The following is a 16,008-nucleotide window of genomic DNA, read 5'->3' on the forward strand; positions in this document are numbered from 1 at the left end:
TCCGACTGCAGAGAGCTGTCCTGGGGAAGGTACCTGATGGAGGGGACACAGGGGGGAGGGTAACAGTTAGTACTGTCTGTCTCTGGGGAAGGTACCTGATGGAGGAGGGGACACAGGGGGGAGGGTAACAGTTAGTACTGTCTGTCTCTGGGGAAGGTACCTGATGGAGGAGGGGACACAGGGGGGAGGGTAACAGTTAGTACTGTCTGTCTCTGGGGAAGGTACCTGATGGAGGGGACACAGGGGGGAGGGTAACAGTTAGTACTGTCTGTCTCTGGGGAAGGTACCTGATGGAGGAGGGGACACAGGGGGGAGGGTAACAGTTAGTACCGTCTGTCTCTGGGGAAGGTACCTGATGGAGGGGACACAGGGGGGAGGGTAACAGTTAGTACTGTCTGTCTCTGGGGAAGGTACCTGATGGAGGAGGGGACACAGGGGGGAGGGTAACAGTTAGTACCGTCTGTCTCTGGGGAAGGTACCTGATGGAGGGGACACAGGGGGGAGGGTAACAGTTAGTACTGTCTGTCTCTGGGGAAGGTACCTGATGGAGGGGACACAGGGGGGAGGGTAACAGTTAGTACCGTCTGTCTCTGGGGAAGGTACCTGATGGAGGAGGGGACACAGGGGGGAGGGTAACAGTTAGTACTGTCTGTCTCTGGGGAAGGTACCTGATGGAGGGGACACAGGGGGGAGGGTAACAGTTAGTACTGTCTGTCTCTGGGGAAGGTACCTGATGGAGGGGACACAGGGGGGAGGGTAACAGTTAGTACCGTCTGTCTCTGGGGAAGGTACCTGATGGAGGAGGGGACACAGGGGGGAGGGTAACAGTTAGTACTGTCTGTCTCTGGGGAAGGTACCTTATGGAGGAGGGGACACAGGGGGAGGGTAACAGTTCGTACCGTCTGTCTCTGGGGAAGGTACCTGATGGAGGGGACACAGTTAGTAGGCCTACTGTCTATCTCTGACTGCAGAGAGCTGTCTCTGGCAGGGGACGGGTCTTTGGACGTAATCCTATACATCCATATACTGGGTGCATCATGGGTTTGTCAAATTGTTATACTTACCCCATTCTGACCTGAGATCAGATTCTAAAAAAAAAAGTCTTCTAGATCCTGACAGTTTTTTCTGAAAAAGCTATGTTTCTATGTCAGTCGTTCTTCGATAATAAAAAAAAATCACACCTGTGTGAACCGAGTGGTGCAACTCCCCTCTCTCTCTCTCTCTCTCTCTCTCTCTGCTCCGTCAGATTAGCTTTATTATGGCTATCAATCCGCGTCGCTGAGAACTATTTTTTCATTATTATTTTGGCTCGGCCTTTCCTTCTTTAGCAAACCTAGACAGTCAGAAGTTGGATTTGCGTCCAGCAGGTGGCAGCCATGTCACATACTTCTCTCGTTCCAATTTCACGCATGCGCACACCACTCGTGCTCACACAGGTACACAAACAAACAGGTACACGGACATTGCTGGTTGTAGGAGTGGTTGCACCACTCAATAAATAGCAGACTTACAAGCTCGTAGCGCGCCACTCGGTGGCGCGCTATGAGCTTGTAGATCTGCTATTTATCAATAGCTAAAGCATAGCATGATGCTAACACCAACCATCACCGTTCCACTCACGTTGGCACTCCGTTGTGGAACTCCTCCTGGGCCTGGTAGTAGATGGTGATCGCCACCTGGGTGTCGGCGTCGAAGGTGAACTCCACGTTGTAGCACGCCCTGCTCTTCCCCTCCCCCTCCCCTTCCCCCTTCTCCTCCCCCTCCCCCTCCTTCTCCTCCCCCTCCCCCCCCCTCCCCCTCCCCCTCCTCCTCCGTCTCGCCCCCTCCAGGCAGCTTCAGGTCCTCACTGCACCTGCAGGTAGAGAGACACACAGAGAGAGAGAGAGAGAGAGAGAGAGAGAGATTGGATGAAATTATGTCTTTATAATCAGGGGGACGATGACAATAGAGCGTCGCAGTCCCTCCCCCTTTCAGAACAACGAACGGCCCAGGAAATGAAATGCAATGCATTCTGACCATAGGATTTTCTTTAAGTATTTATTTAAAGACGGTTACGCCGCGGACAAAGCCAACTCGGATCGTGACAAATCATGACAATGAACACAATATTTTGGGCCGATCAAATCATTAGAAAGAAGAAAATAAAGGCAGGAGACAACACTATTTGTTTTGTTTTTCTTCTTATAAATTATTTGATCGGCCCAAAACATTGTGTTCATTGTCATGATTTGTCACGATCCGAGTTGGCTTTGTCCGCGGCGTAACCGTCTTTAAATAAATACTTAAAGAAAATCCTATGGTCAGAATGCATTGCATTTCATTTCCTGGGCCACTCGTCGTTCTGAAAGGGGGAGGGACTGCGACGCTCTATTAAGCATCCGTGCGGCTACGTGCGCCTCGGATCGGGATGCAGGTGTTTGTACCATGTGCGTACAAAAATAAATAATAATAATAATATTTGTAATGCTGGATTTTGCTTATTAATCAAATCTCGTGATCTCATGGATCTCATGGATGGCTATTCACCAGATTTTCTCCTGCCAGCACAGATTGTGTTAATTTGTGTCCACCAGGCCACGACAGGTGGATTTTTTGCAAAACACATTTTTGGAACAAAATGCCTCAAACCATCCAATTTGCCATCCAAGGTTTAAGAAGAAATGTCACCCTTTTCACATTGGCCTGTTATAGCGCCACCAGGAGGCCACAACCTGACCTGCCCTGGTGGAGAACTTTTTCTAGTTTGATTTTATTTTAGTGGTAAACCACAGTTGTCTCAAGACACTTAACATAAAGAGCAGAGATCCGACATTGTCAAACCCTGAGCAAGCAATATGCAAGGGGATTCTGAGAAAAATAAATATGCAAGGGGATTCTGAGAAGAAAGAAATGCAAGGGGATTCTGAGAAACAAACATAGGCACCAGGTCTAGTTTTTGCCAGATCCACACAAGCCTATTACTATTGAGTGTATTGCAGACCGCCATTCGAAACGAGTTTATTCCATAGACCCCCGGAAAACGATCTTCTATTTTCAGTATAAGTGCAAAAGTATAAAATGTAGTTAAAGTACCTAAACCAAGCAAACACGTTGTTGGCTTGCAGATGGCTCCTTCCTGGTTGACCGTCCTCATGCGATAAGACTCAGAATGATCAACGTTATATTGATCTGATATCATTTGGCCCGATAAGACTCAGAATGATCAACATTATATTGATCTGATATCATTTGGCCCGATAAGACTCAGAATGATCAACATTATATTGATCTGATATAATTTGGCCCGATAAGACTCAGAATGATCAACATTATATTGATCTGATATCATTTGGCCCGATAAGACTCAGAATGATCAACGTTATATTGATCTGATATCATTTGGCCCGATAAGACTCAGAATGATCAACGTTATATTGATCTGATATCATTTGGCCCGATAAGACTCAGAATGATCAACGTTATATTGATCTGATATCATTTGGCCCGATAAGACTCAGAATGATCAACGTTATATTGATCTGATATCATTTGGCCCAGACCTACGGAGAGCTGCTTGTTGATTTCGTAGACTAATACTATAACGAAAAACGTTCGTTGACTACTTTCTTTTTTCCACTGATGAAAACTAAATGGAAACTAAGTGAAAACTAAGCTATGACGACTAAAACTAAGACTAAATATACTGACAATTTCGTCAACAAATAAAAACTGGACTAAAATGGAACATTTTACAATTAGTTGCATGCTGAAAATAGACGATCTACGAGGCTTGTAGATCGGCTATTTTCAGCAAGTGAAAAAAACAGTCATTACGACGGCATCAAGGCCCGCCTAAATACATTTTGTTCGACTAAATCAACTGTAGATTTAGTCGACTAAGATCTTATGATATTTAGTCGACTAAAACTAGACTAAACGCTGAAACATTCCAGGTGACGAATAAATGTGACTAAAACTAAATGGAAACTATTCAAGAGACTATGACTAAAAACTAAAATCAATAATTTCATCAAATCATTTTTTTGCTGTCAAAATCAACACCGCCAGTACGTACCGTACGAGCCGCAGGGTGTCCTTGCGGATGTTTATAAGGCTTCGTAGCGTCTTCACTGGTTCGTGGGGAGGCGGGGCCGCATACGGGAACTGTAGAGGAAAACAGAGTCACATAATATGTAAGGGATAATGTCTGGCTAGGTGGTCATTGTCGGGAGATATTTCACCTCCTTTATGTAAGGGATAATGTCTGGCTAGGTGGTCATTGTCAGGAGATAATTCACCTCCTTTATGTAAGGGATAATGTCTGGCTAGGTGGTCATTGTCGGGAGATATTTCACCTCCTTTATGTAAGGGATAATGTCTGGCTAGGTGGTCATTGTCGGGAGATAATTCACCTCCTTTATGTAAGGGATAAGGTCTGGCTAGGTGGTCATTGTCGGGAAATAATTCACCTCCTTTATGTAAGGGATAATGTCTGGCTAGGTGGTCATTGTCGGGAGATAATTCACCTCCTTTATGTAGGGGATAATGTCTGGCTAGGTGGTCATTGTCGGGAGATAATTCACCTCCTTTATGTAGGGGATAATGTCTGGCTAGGTGGTCATTGTCGGGAGATAATTCACCTCCTTTATGTAAGGGATAATGTCTGGCTAGGTGGTCATTGTCGGGAGATAATTCACCTCCTTTATGTAAGGGATAATGTCTGGCTAGGTGGTCATTGTCAGGAGATAATTCACCTCCTTTATGTAAGGGATAATGTCTGGCTAGGTGGTCATTGTCGGGAGATAATTCACCTCCTTTATGTAAGGGATAATGTCTGGCTAGGTGGTCATTGTCGGGAGATAATTCACCGAGGCGAAGCCGCTGTGGTTAAACTCCCTTTGTTAAAAGCATGTGCCCTGTGTTTACATCGATTTGTTGTTTTATGTTGTTTTATGCATGCTCTACAGATTGGACAAAATGTATTTGAATTCATTAAGAATATAGTGGCTAAGGCTTGGTTAAGGCTTGTAAGATCTGAAACCAGAGCAAACAACAGATGCTAACCATGAAAAAGAAAAAGACTTGGGTCCGCATTTAAACTCTGCCGTACGGCCACAGACAGAGAAAGTGCATTTAAACTCTGCCGTCTGGCCACAGACAGAGAAAGTGCAGACCTGCACACACTGTGGCCTTGGCCCCGGGTTCATTAACACATTATACCAGACAGACAGGTGTGCTGACGAGTGCTGAGCTGGACCTAAAAGGGAAAACTGCTCGGCCATGCAGTGCCTTTCTGGTGCCAAACTGCCAACGGCCCCGATACTTAATTCAGTCGACACAACCGTCTGCGTCTGGACTCTGGGGCGCTTCTCGTATATATGCACACGGTGTTACAAAAAGAGTCGAGCAGGGTCAAATAGTCTAATTATCTCTGGTGCGGTTCGGCCCGCCGCCTCGGTGGTGCTGAGGAGGACGGACTCACAACCGGGTTAGAAGTGCAAAGCGGTACTCTCTGTCATGGAGTCATTATGTATACTGCTTCAATCTGTGGTCTTCACTATAATATAAATATATATACTGTGTATATATACTGTGTATATATATATATATATACATATATATACACAATTAAATTATAATTTTAGTTTTCCGTAACTCCACGAAATAAATAAATTAGAAAACAAAAAGGTTTCAGTAATTGTGAAAATAGCAAGACGTCAACATGTCTCTTTTGGGTCCACGGGCTAAAACGTTTAACAGAATAAAGGAGTATACGGTAGGTTAAAAAATCAGCCAAAAATGTCCCTTTAACAACAACCAAACACAGACGGGCAGAACTTCTAGGTTACGACAGAGTTACCAAAACTCTGTTCACTTTATGCGGCTCTCCTTATATAGACTTCTATTGAGAATGGGGACAAGAAATAGGGTCCTGGACCCGGAAGTAGGCAGAAATGCATTGGACCCAGGCGGCAACAGCACAGCTGTAATGTTCTTAACCCATTCTGACCTGAGATCAGATTCATAGGAGGTTTCCACTGGGACACACACTGGTCTGATTAACCCATTCTGACCTGAGATCAGATTCTAAAAATGTCAGTCGTTCTTCGATTTTTTTCAAAAATAGCAGACCTACAAGCTCGTATCGCGCCACTCGGTGGCGCGATATGAGCTTGTAGATCTGCTATTTTTAAATAGCTAAAGCATAACATGAGGCTGACACCAAAATGGGTGCCCGGTCAGAATGGGTTAAATCCCTTTATTTTAGATTGTTTCGTAGTAATCGCACGACATAAACATTACAGAGACTTTAGTTGTTACTGTACGATACTTTAAAAACAGTTGTCATGTTGGCACACATGCCTAAAATTGCTCTTGTTTGCTCCGCCCCTCGTTGAAAACAATGTATTTCCAACTCCAGCTTGTCTCAGTTCAGGCTGCATGAACAGCGCTCGAGCGCTCGGTTTCTGCCCCCTCAATGTCGTAACCCTTCTATTAGATGGCTCTGGGTTTCTGCCCCCTCAATGTCGTAACCCTTCTATTAGATGGCTCTGGGTTTCTGCCCCCTCAATGTCGTAACCCTTCTATTAGATGGCTCTGGGTTTCTGCCCCCTCAATGTCGTAACCCTTCTATTAGATGGCTCTGGCCTGGTTTCTGCCCCCTCAATGTCGTAACCCTTCTATTAGATGGCTCTGGCCTGGTTTCTGCCCCCTCAATGTCGTAACCCTTCTATTAGATGGCTCTGGCCCGGCCCAGTCAGTCAGTGATATCCTAACCCTTCTATTAGATGGCTCTGGCCTGGTTTCTGCCCCCTCAATGTCGTAACCCTTCTATTAGATGGCTCTGGCCTGGTTTCTGCCCCCTCAATGTCGTAACCCTTCTATTAGATGGCTCTGGCCTGGTTTCTGCCCCCTCAATGTCGTAACCCTTCTATTAGATGGCTCTGGCCTGGTTTCTGCCCCCTCAATGTCGTAACCCTTCTATTGGATGGCTCTGGCCTGGTTTCTGCCCCCTCAATGTCGTAACCCTTCTATTAGATGGCTCTGGCCCGGCCCAGTCAGTCAGTGATATCCTAACCCTTCTATTAGATGGCTCTGGCCTGGTTTCTGCCCCCTCAATGTCGTAACCCTTCTATTGGATGGCTCTGGCCCGGCCCAGTCAGTCAGTGATATCCTAACCCTTCTATTAGATGGCTCTGGGTCGACCAGGTCGACAGGAGGTGAAACCAGGTGCGTGCGAACGCACGACGACCTTCGAACGCCTCCTCCTCTTTGTGCTGCGTTTTGGAAAACGGTCTGTAACCCGCTGACCGTGTGAAAGAGGAGACGACCCGACCCGGACGGTTTGGGGTTCTGAACACCAGAAACAAAACAAAACAAAAAAAAGAAGTTCCACCAACTGAGTTTTTGAACGGACACCGAGGAGAGGACACACGGCGCCTGAAGGAAGAGGATGTGGTTTTACGATTACCTCCTCCACACCGCTACTACGCATTGGGGGAAAGTAGCTAACGTTTTTTTTTTTAAAGCACTGTATACTTATAAGTGCAAGTGTGAGGTCCATTCACTCTACTCGAGTATTACCATTCTTTTAATTATACTTTACACTTCTCTAATATATACCTTTTCTTTTACTCCACTACATTTATTTGACAGCGTTAAGTCACATAAAAGAAAATACCTCCACAAAACTACTACTCGGTGTTGGAAAAATACCACGGGTACAATTTTGGGGTGCATTTACTTTACTCACTCCCTGCCTGGGAAGAGGATGTGGTTAGAATATACCCCCCCACCCAATCTGAGCTGGGAGGAGGGGCGAGCACGCTGGAATTCTGGCCCCACACTAGAGGTGTGTGTGTGTGTGTGTGTGTGTGCATGCGTATGAATGGAGCAGTGATTAAAACAGTATTCAATACATTAAACATGTGGGCATCGCAGGAGTCTTTCCTGTCAAATCTAGCGCACACACACACACACACACACACACACACACACACACACACACACACACACACACACACACACACACACACACACACACACACACACACACACACACACACACACACACACACACACACACACACACACACACACACACACACACACACACACACACACGCTGAAAAGCAGCATTCATTAGCAGCGCTGGGGTCAAACAGTGTGCCTCTTGTAAGGCTGTGAACCAATTAGATCCAAGCCTCACCCGGCCCATAGGTAGGTATAAGTAGTGCACTCTGACTGGAGTATTATCCATTTCTGACCTGAGATCAGATTCATACGAGGTTTCCACTGGACACACACTGGTCTGATGAACCCATTCTGACCTGAGATCAGATTCTAAAAATGTCAGTCGTTCTTCGATTTTTCAAAAATAGCAGACCTATTTTTCAATAGCTAAAGCATAACATGATGCTGACACCAAAACGGGTTCCCGTTCAGAATGGGTAAAGAAGGACAGAGACTGAACCGGAGCGTTAGCCCCGCCCCCCGCTATTCGTTTCAGTGGAGGTTTTGCTCAGTGGCGTTTTGTAGCACCCGGAACGGAAGAACCGTCTACTTCCGCGTTTGCTAAACCAAATTTTGGTTGGCAAACGCGGAAGTGCAACGCCAACCGAGCGCTCAATGTTAAAGGGATTGTGACATTAAAAAAAAGGTTTTGGAATTGTTCTTGTTTTTTTTAGGTTTTCTAATCTCAATTGCACCCAAAAAACATGAACTTTTAACATTCAGTAGATTTTCTGTGATCTGGGGTTTTCTGGCTCAAACAGGTGCTCTGATTTGCCGGCAGTAAGTGATGTAAGACCCTGCAAATCCCATATATGTCAATGGGATTTGCCAGCAGATGTCACTGTTTTCACTGTGTTGCCTGTTTTCATTGTAGCTCAAAAGGCCCAAAAAACCCCAAAGAAAACTTCAGACCACAGAAAATCCACTGAATGTTCAAAGTTCAGGTTTTTTGGGTGTAATTGAGGTCATAAAACCTAAAAGAAAAAAGAAAAAGAAAAATAAATTAAAATGAATGTCATAAAACCTTTAACCCATTTTTGACCTGAGATCAGATTCTAAAAGATGTCTTCTACATCCTGACAGTTTTCTGAAAAAGCTGTGTTTCTATGTCAGTCGTTCTTCGATTTTTCAAACATTAGCAGACCTACAAGAGGCTGCAATTCACCCTCTGTCAGCCTTCTGATTGGTCCCTGACTGACCAACCAGCAGGCTCTTTCTGCCCCCTGGTTCCGCCTTGTTTATGTTTATGTTGAATTTGATAAAACATAATTTTTTTGGAAACAAACTACAGTAACATGATATGCCCTGCAGTCACCATGCTGCACATGTGTTGTCCCTTTTTTACTGACACCAAATTCCCATTCTGACCTGAGATCAGATAAATAAATGTCAAATGTCTGTTTGAAAATAACAGTTTTCTGAAAAAGCTATGTTTCTATGGCTGTCGTTCTTCGATTAAAAATAAATAGCAGACCTACAAGCTCATAGCGCGCCACTCGGTGGCGCGCTATGAGCTTGTAGATCTGCTATTTTTAAATAGCTAAAGCATAACGTAATGCTAACACCAAAAGGGGTTCCCGCCTAAAATGGGTTAAAATAAGAATGGAACGCACAGAATATCAATACGAAGCAACTGAAAAACATGTTATTTCAATGGTAGTGGATGGAGAGAGAGGATTTATGTCCAACCATGAAATGGCAACCAATGGGTGCGAAGAGGAGGGGCGGCACAACCACGGGCGGGACTTGACAAAGAGGGCATTCCAAAGTGGAGTAGTATGCAGTAAAAAAGTCAAAGCCTAACCGTCGTTGCCCCGAATACAAGAAGACTCACCCCGTTTCTGTTTTCCTCCCAGAATTTTCCCCAGTGAGGGGTGGGAGAGGCTTGACAGCAGACGGCTGGATTTTGAATTTCTCTAACTATAAACTTTCATGACAGCAGAACAAATATAATTTATGAAAAGCTACTACAGTGAAGTCTGTTCACAGAAGTTTTTGTAGGATATGTGGGGATTATCTGACGAGGTACCATTTGAGGGGGCAAAACCTTACATATACTAAATAATACTAAATTGTTTATAGGGTCAATATAAGTAATATAATAGCCTTTCCACAGGAGTATCTTTTTATATTTTTCCAAAAAGAATACAAACAGCCAATAGCATATTACAAAGTTATCCCCCTCACTGGGGAAAATTCCGGGAGGAAAAACGGGCACGCACCGGGGTGAGTCTTCTTGTTACAGTTGCCCCAACCGTTTATTGTACATATTGTTCTTTTTGACCGCAAACCGTTTATAATGATGTTTTTGCATTAGTATATTTGTTGTATTTGTCCGTCGTTAAACGTTTCAATGAATGGAGTACAACACAATCCCCAATGGAAACAAGCCACAGTGCTTTGGCAGAGGAAGTGTATAGCGCCTAGGATTACATTAGATAATTGACACTGGGTGAAAAAATGGGGCTGCAGAATCGTGGGATAAAAATGTAAGACAATCCTCTTAGTAGACCTTGTATTGAACTGTACTTTCCTGTTAATAAAGTATTCAATCAATCAATCAATCAATCAATCTGATGACCTTCTTCAGGCAAATTGTTTCATACAGTATGTCAAGAAGAAACATTGCAGAAATGGCAAAAGAAAAAGATAATCTATAGTTATTATTTAGTCACAATTCAATCAAAAGAGTTAAGACTAAGGCCGATTCTAAAAACAAATCTTCTAAATCCTAAAGTTTTCTGAAAAACCTTATGTTTCTATGTCAGAAAAACCTTATGTTTCTATGTCAGAAAAACCTTATGTTTCTATGTCAGTGGTGCTCAACCTTTTTCATGTCAAGGTCTAGGACCCCCCGGAACTAATTAATATGTAAGAATCAAAGATTTGAGTTAAAAAACGTTCGCTCTGAAAGAATATATATTCAAAGATTTGAGTTAAAAACGTTCGCTCTGAAAGAATATATATTCAAAGACTTGAGTTAAAAAATGGCAGATCTACAAGCTCTGAGCTTGTAGAGATTCATGTTGGTCTGATTTCTACTTAGTTGTGTGTGTGTGTGTGTGTGTGTGTGTGTGCGTGTGCGTGTGTGCGTGCCTACCCTCCCCCTCATCTAGGTTTAGAGTGAGTGCGTTACAGGAATGGTAAGTAAGCTGTTGGCTTAAATCCATGTTATTACCAACCTCTGTACTTACGTAGTATGACTGCACACACACACACACACACACACACACACACACACACACACACACACACACACACACACACACACACACACACACACACACACACACACACACACACACACACACACACACACACACACACACACACACACACAGCTTGTACAGATCTGCTATCATAATGCCAATACTTTTAGTACCTTACTGGCCTAGGGAATAAGGAAACAGAAACACATTGAATCTGTCATCATATCGGTATCGGGCCGATATTGGCCTTAACCCATTCTGACCTGAGATCAGATTCATACGAGGTTTCCACTGGACACACACTGGTCTGATGAACCCATTCTGACCTGAGATCAGATTCTAAAAAATGTCAGTCGTTCTTCGATTTTTCAAAAAATAGCAGACCTACAAGCTCGTAGCGCGCCACTCGGTGGCGCGCTATGAGCTTGTAGATCTGCTATTTTTCAATAGCTAAAGCATAACATGATGTTAACACCAAAATGGGTTCCCGTTCAGAATGGGTTAAAAATGCATACCGGTATATCGGAATCAAACGGATATCAAAATACTTTTTAAATATTTTAATTTATAATAATAATTATGTGAAGCTGAAAAGGCCTTTGGTGACGACAAAGGCTGCAGATCAGTGTTTTCTCGGGCAGGTTTTTAGAAGGGTCAACAAGTTGGAACATTTCAATCACGGCATCATTGCTTTTTCAAATGCAGTGTTTCTTTCTATGCCTTTTCCAGAAAGGACAACGTTTGAACTTCATTTCATACAGATATTGGACATGGGTAAATATAAATATCGTCGCCGATGATTAGCTTTGGTGTGTATCAGGGCGAAAAGGAGGGGGACCAAGTACTGACCACTGCACTGGTTTAATAACAGCCAGACGCATTTGTATTAATCCATTTGTTTGATTAATTCATCTGCTACGGTACATAGCGTGACAAAAACAGGACCCCCTCTGTGTCAATATTTGAATTCCACCCTGCAGGCAGAGCTGCTGCTACCCGTCTGTCAACCTGTCCTGTCAAACCAGACACGTAATCCAAATGTCTCGACAGAGAATATACACAACCACGCCAATTGTATACGTTTATGTTATATATTCTATTAACCCATTCTGACCGGGCACCCATTTTGGTGTCGGCATCATGTTATGCTTTAGCTATTGAAAAATAGCAGATCTACAAGCTCATATCGCGCCACCGAGTGGCGCGATACGAGCTTGTAGGTCTGCTATTTTTTGAATAATCGAAGAACGACTGACATTTCTAGAATCCAATCTCAGGTCAGAATGGGTTCATCGGACCAGTGTGTGTCCAGTGGAAACCTCGTATGAATCTGATCTCAGGTCAGAATGGGTTAATAAACATATCTCTGCTGTCGGGAGGAAACCTCATAACTCCAAAATGTTATATCTGTAAACTGTAATATCTATCTATCTATCACCAAGTCTCCAATCACCAATGCACAGTGCTCAGTGTTGTTCCATCTCACCACCACAGGGAGTGCCGTGCCCGGTGTCGAGTCGGTCGGACACAAGGTTGTCCAGAACCGCCCCAACAAGGCCTCTCTGCCCAGACTCTGGACATGAGGGCCCCTTGTGCCCCAGTGTCCATATATGGATGGAGCTGGGCCAACAGCACGCACACCAAGGCCCGCCCCCGCTCGATCATGATTGGCGGAAGGCCCCTCTCTATCCTGATTGGATGAAGGCTGGGCCACCTATATAGCCAAAAAACGAAACCTAAGGCTTTTTGACCCCCAGGGGTTACCTGGGGACAGGGAGGAACTCCTTATATGGTCAGCACACTCTAAAGTAGGGAGGATAATCACAACAAAACAAAACAAAAACTGATATTTGAATGAAGTGAAATCACTGAATATACCTTTATAATAGAGAAGATCCACTATTATATGCATGAATAATCTCCCTGACCAGCGATACTCGGGAACGTTTGCTGCCAGCACTAACACGTTACCAGACAACTATTCCACAATCTCCGAATGCTATATATTTTGTTTTAATATATTTTTTATCCCACGATTTTGTAGCCCATTTTGTAACCCCTGTGTCAATCATCTAATGTGATCCTGGGCTCTACACACCCTCCACCAACCTAGTCCCCATATATGGGGGACAAGGGGAGAGCAACGGACTTGAACTCATGCTTCCTTCATGCCTGAGTGTCCAAGTTGCTCCTTTACACCTGACAGGGGGGAGTTTCCCTGGTTGGACGTAGCGAGTGGAAGGAACACGTTATTCCTCCGAATGCTATACAGAGTCTGGGACTACAGCCCCCATGAGCCGAGTAACGGAAGTTGCCATTTCCGTTCACGAAAATATATTTTAAAATATCTTTACATTTACAGCAACAAGCTATATAGCCTTAGGTGATTTCTATTTATATTAGAATACATTTGCGCCGACTGTGAAGACTAAACGGAAGTGGAGAGGAGGCTTTATCGCATACTCATCATGACTGAGACCTCTTCCGTTGGCCCAGACTGTATGATGATGGAGCGTTTGGAAATCGCGGAGGCAACAGTCTGGTTGCCTCGCGAGACTAACACATTAGTCCTACCCTCCTATACCCCAACAGCTGTCCCAAGTGTGAGCATATATATAATACCTACCGCTACTGGTCTGGTGCCCAGGAAGTTGAGGTCTGTGTTCTCCCCAAACAGGTAGCCCTCTGGGTGGGTGGAGTCAAACTTCTCTCCCCCCATGATGAAATGGCTGGCGAAGTAGCTTCCTGTGAACAGAGAGCGATAACAGACCTTAAGAGTATTATATTTATAGAGACGGCACCCGGAGGAAACCCTGAGGCCAAATAGTGGACATATTTGTGGACGCATTTGGTATTGCAAGCGCTGGGCTCAATTCTGGTCCGTCGACTATCATTGCGCACGTTCATGATGACATGTGAACGCCGTTTCATACGTGAACGCGTGCAATGACAGTCAAACGGCCCAGCGCGTCCATCCCAGAATGCACTCTGTTCCTATACCCGGAAGGGGGAGTGAAATCGCCTCATGCGCCTTTTGAGCAACTTAATGCAAGTGGATGGGAGGAGGAATCCAGTGCCGTCTCTAATAAAAACCCATTCTGGGCGGGAACCCCTTTTGGTGTTTTAACTAAGCATTATGTTATACTTTAGCTATTGAAAAATAGCAGACCATACAAGCTCGTAGCGCGCCACTCGGTGGCACGCTACGAGCTTGTAGGTCTGCTATTTATTTTTTTTATCGTGAAAATGTGCCTCACATCTTTGAATATGTATTCTTTCAGAGTTTTAGTTTTTAACTCAAATCTTTGCTTCTGGAATCTGGAGGGTCCCTGGAACAACATATTGTTGGGGGGGGCATATTACATATCATTTTCGGGGTCATTGGCATGAAATATTGCGAACCACTGATACAGAAACATGAAACATGAACAGAAAGACATTTTATAAAATTCGACGTCAGGCCTACATGGGTTAATATATACTCTGTCTAAGGAGTTCTCCTTTATTGTTTCTCTCTCCGTCAGCTTTCCTCGATGTTTTTGAGACCACCTGCTCCTGTATGGTTAGTTAACCTGACAGACAGAGAGGTGTTGTTCAGCTATAACAAAGATCTGGGGGAGAAATACTGCAAACGCTGCACAATGAGTCTGAGACTCAGATAGCACTGCTTTGCTGCTTTGCTGCTTTGCTGCTGCAACTATGGATTTATTGCCTGGTCTGCAGACCGCTCCATGGAGCCTGGTGTCCTGGAGGCCAGGTGTAGACAATCAATACTGAGGTTGTCAGGCTGCGCCGAATGGTTTACAGTGTTGTTTTGCGTCGACTAGAACTTAAGACGAGTGGAGACTTTCTTCATCTCCGCTGTGCCCACAAGAACAGTGGCTGACGCACACACGCACACGCACACGCACACGCACACACACACACACACACACACACACACCTCACTTTACATCAAAAGTCCTAACTATTACTCAAAGTATATTTTTTAACACTGTAGCTTCCACTGTGTATTTTATGAATTGAACACATTGATATAATTCCCTGCTACGTTTCCTTGCTGCGCTTGACACAGCCAGTGTGAAGGCAAACCGCAACAAATTAAATAATGCAAGAATCCTAATTTATCCGCCCATTCGCATCGAGTCTACCGAAGTGTTAGGTGAGAATGTGACCAGAAGGTTGGAGACCGCCTGACGACCTCTCTTCCAGGACAAGGCATCATCCATTAAAATGATTAGATTATAAATCGCATTCTTGATGTATTTACAAACTTAAAGTGGTTAAAATCTAAAAATGATACGGATGCTTTCCCAGGTTTTAGTGGGTTTACCGTTAACGTAACCTTTAAGGAAATCAATCAATCAAGGGCCTTTTGTGTCATCCTATTTTGTTCCTCAATCTTTTTTTATTTATTTACAGTTTTAAACATTGTATCTATATCATTGAATCGTTACACAGCAGAGACTTATATTGAGTAAGGCCCAAACTGCACCAATGATTACTCGCCATGCAACTCCTCGCAACTAAACGGTTGCGACTGACTAGTAGTTGCATGAAACCACTAACCCCAAAGGCAGTAGCAAGGGGAGTTGCATTGGTGTGACATGTCTTTAGTTAAATTGGCGTGGTTAGGGCCTGAGGAACAACCCCCACCCACGTTAAGCTGAAACAAAAGCATTTAATGACCCCCCAAGTACCAACTGACTACCGGGCGGGTCCGTTATTGACGTAAAGGACTGCATTCTTGTTCAACCGAGGAGACCGAGGCGTTGATGACAACAGCAGGAAATAAAACCAGGGCGTA

The 16,008-nt window shown here is 44.3% G+C and overlaps 1 protein-coding gene across 1 annotated transcript in view; it reads right to left on the reverse strand.

Annotated features, from left to right (window-relative positions):
- rnf157 (ring finger protein 157) overlaps positions 1 to 16,008 on the reverse strand; it is a 64,365-nt gene that overhangs the window by 39,429 nt on the left and 8,928 nt on the right. Inside the window, exons 2-6 of the mRNA XM_083787626.1 lie at positions 13,828 to 13,946; positions 4,055 to 4,143; positions 1,800 to 1,852; positions 1,621 to 1,729; positions 1 to 33 (exon numbers count right to left, since the gene is read on the reverse strand). The exon at positions 1 to 33 is cut by the window's left edge and continues 85 nt beyond it. Of these exons, the coding sequence (XP_083643752.1) occupies positions 1 to 33; positions 1,621 to 1,729; positions 1,800 to 1,852; positions 4,055 to 4,143; positions 13,828 to 13,946 (403 nt within the window). The remainder of the gene's footprint in view (positions 34 to 1,620; positions 1,730 to 1,799; positions 1,853 to 4,054; positions 4,144 to 13,827; positions 13,947 to 16,008) is intronic.

This window comes from Protomyctophum parallelum, assembly GCF_964188405.1.
Source record: "Protomyctophum parallelum genome assembly, chromosome: 17".
NCBI classification, from domain to species: Eukaryota; Metazoa; Chordata; class Actinopteri; order Myctophiformes; family Myctophidae; genus Protomyctophum; species Protomyctophum parallelum.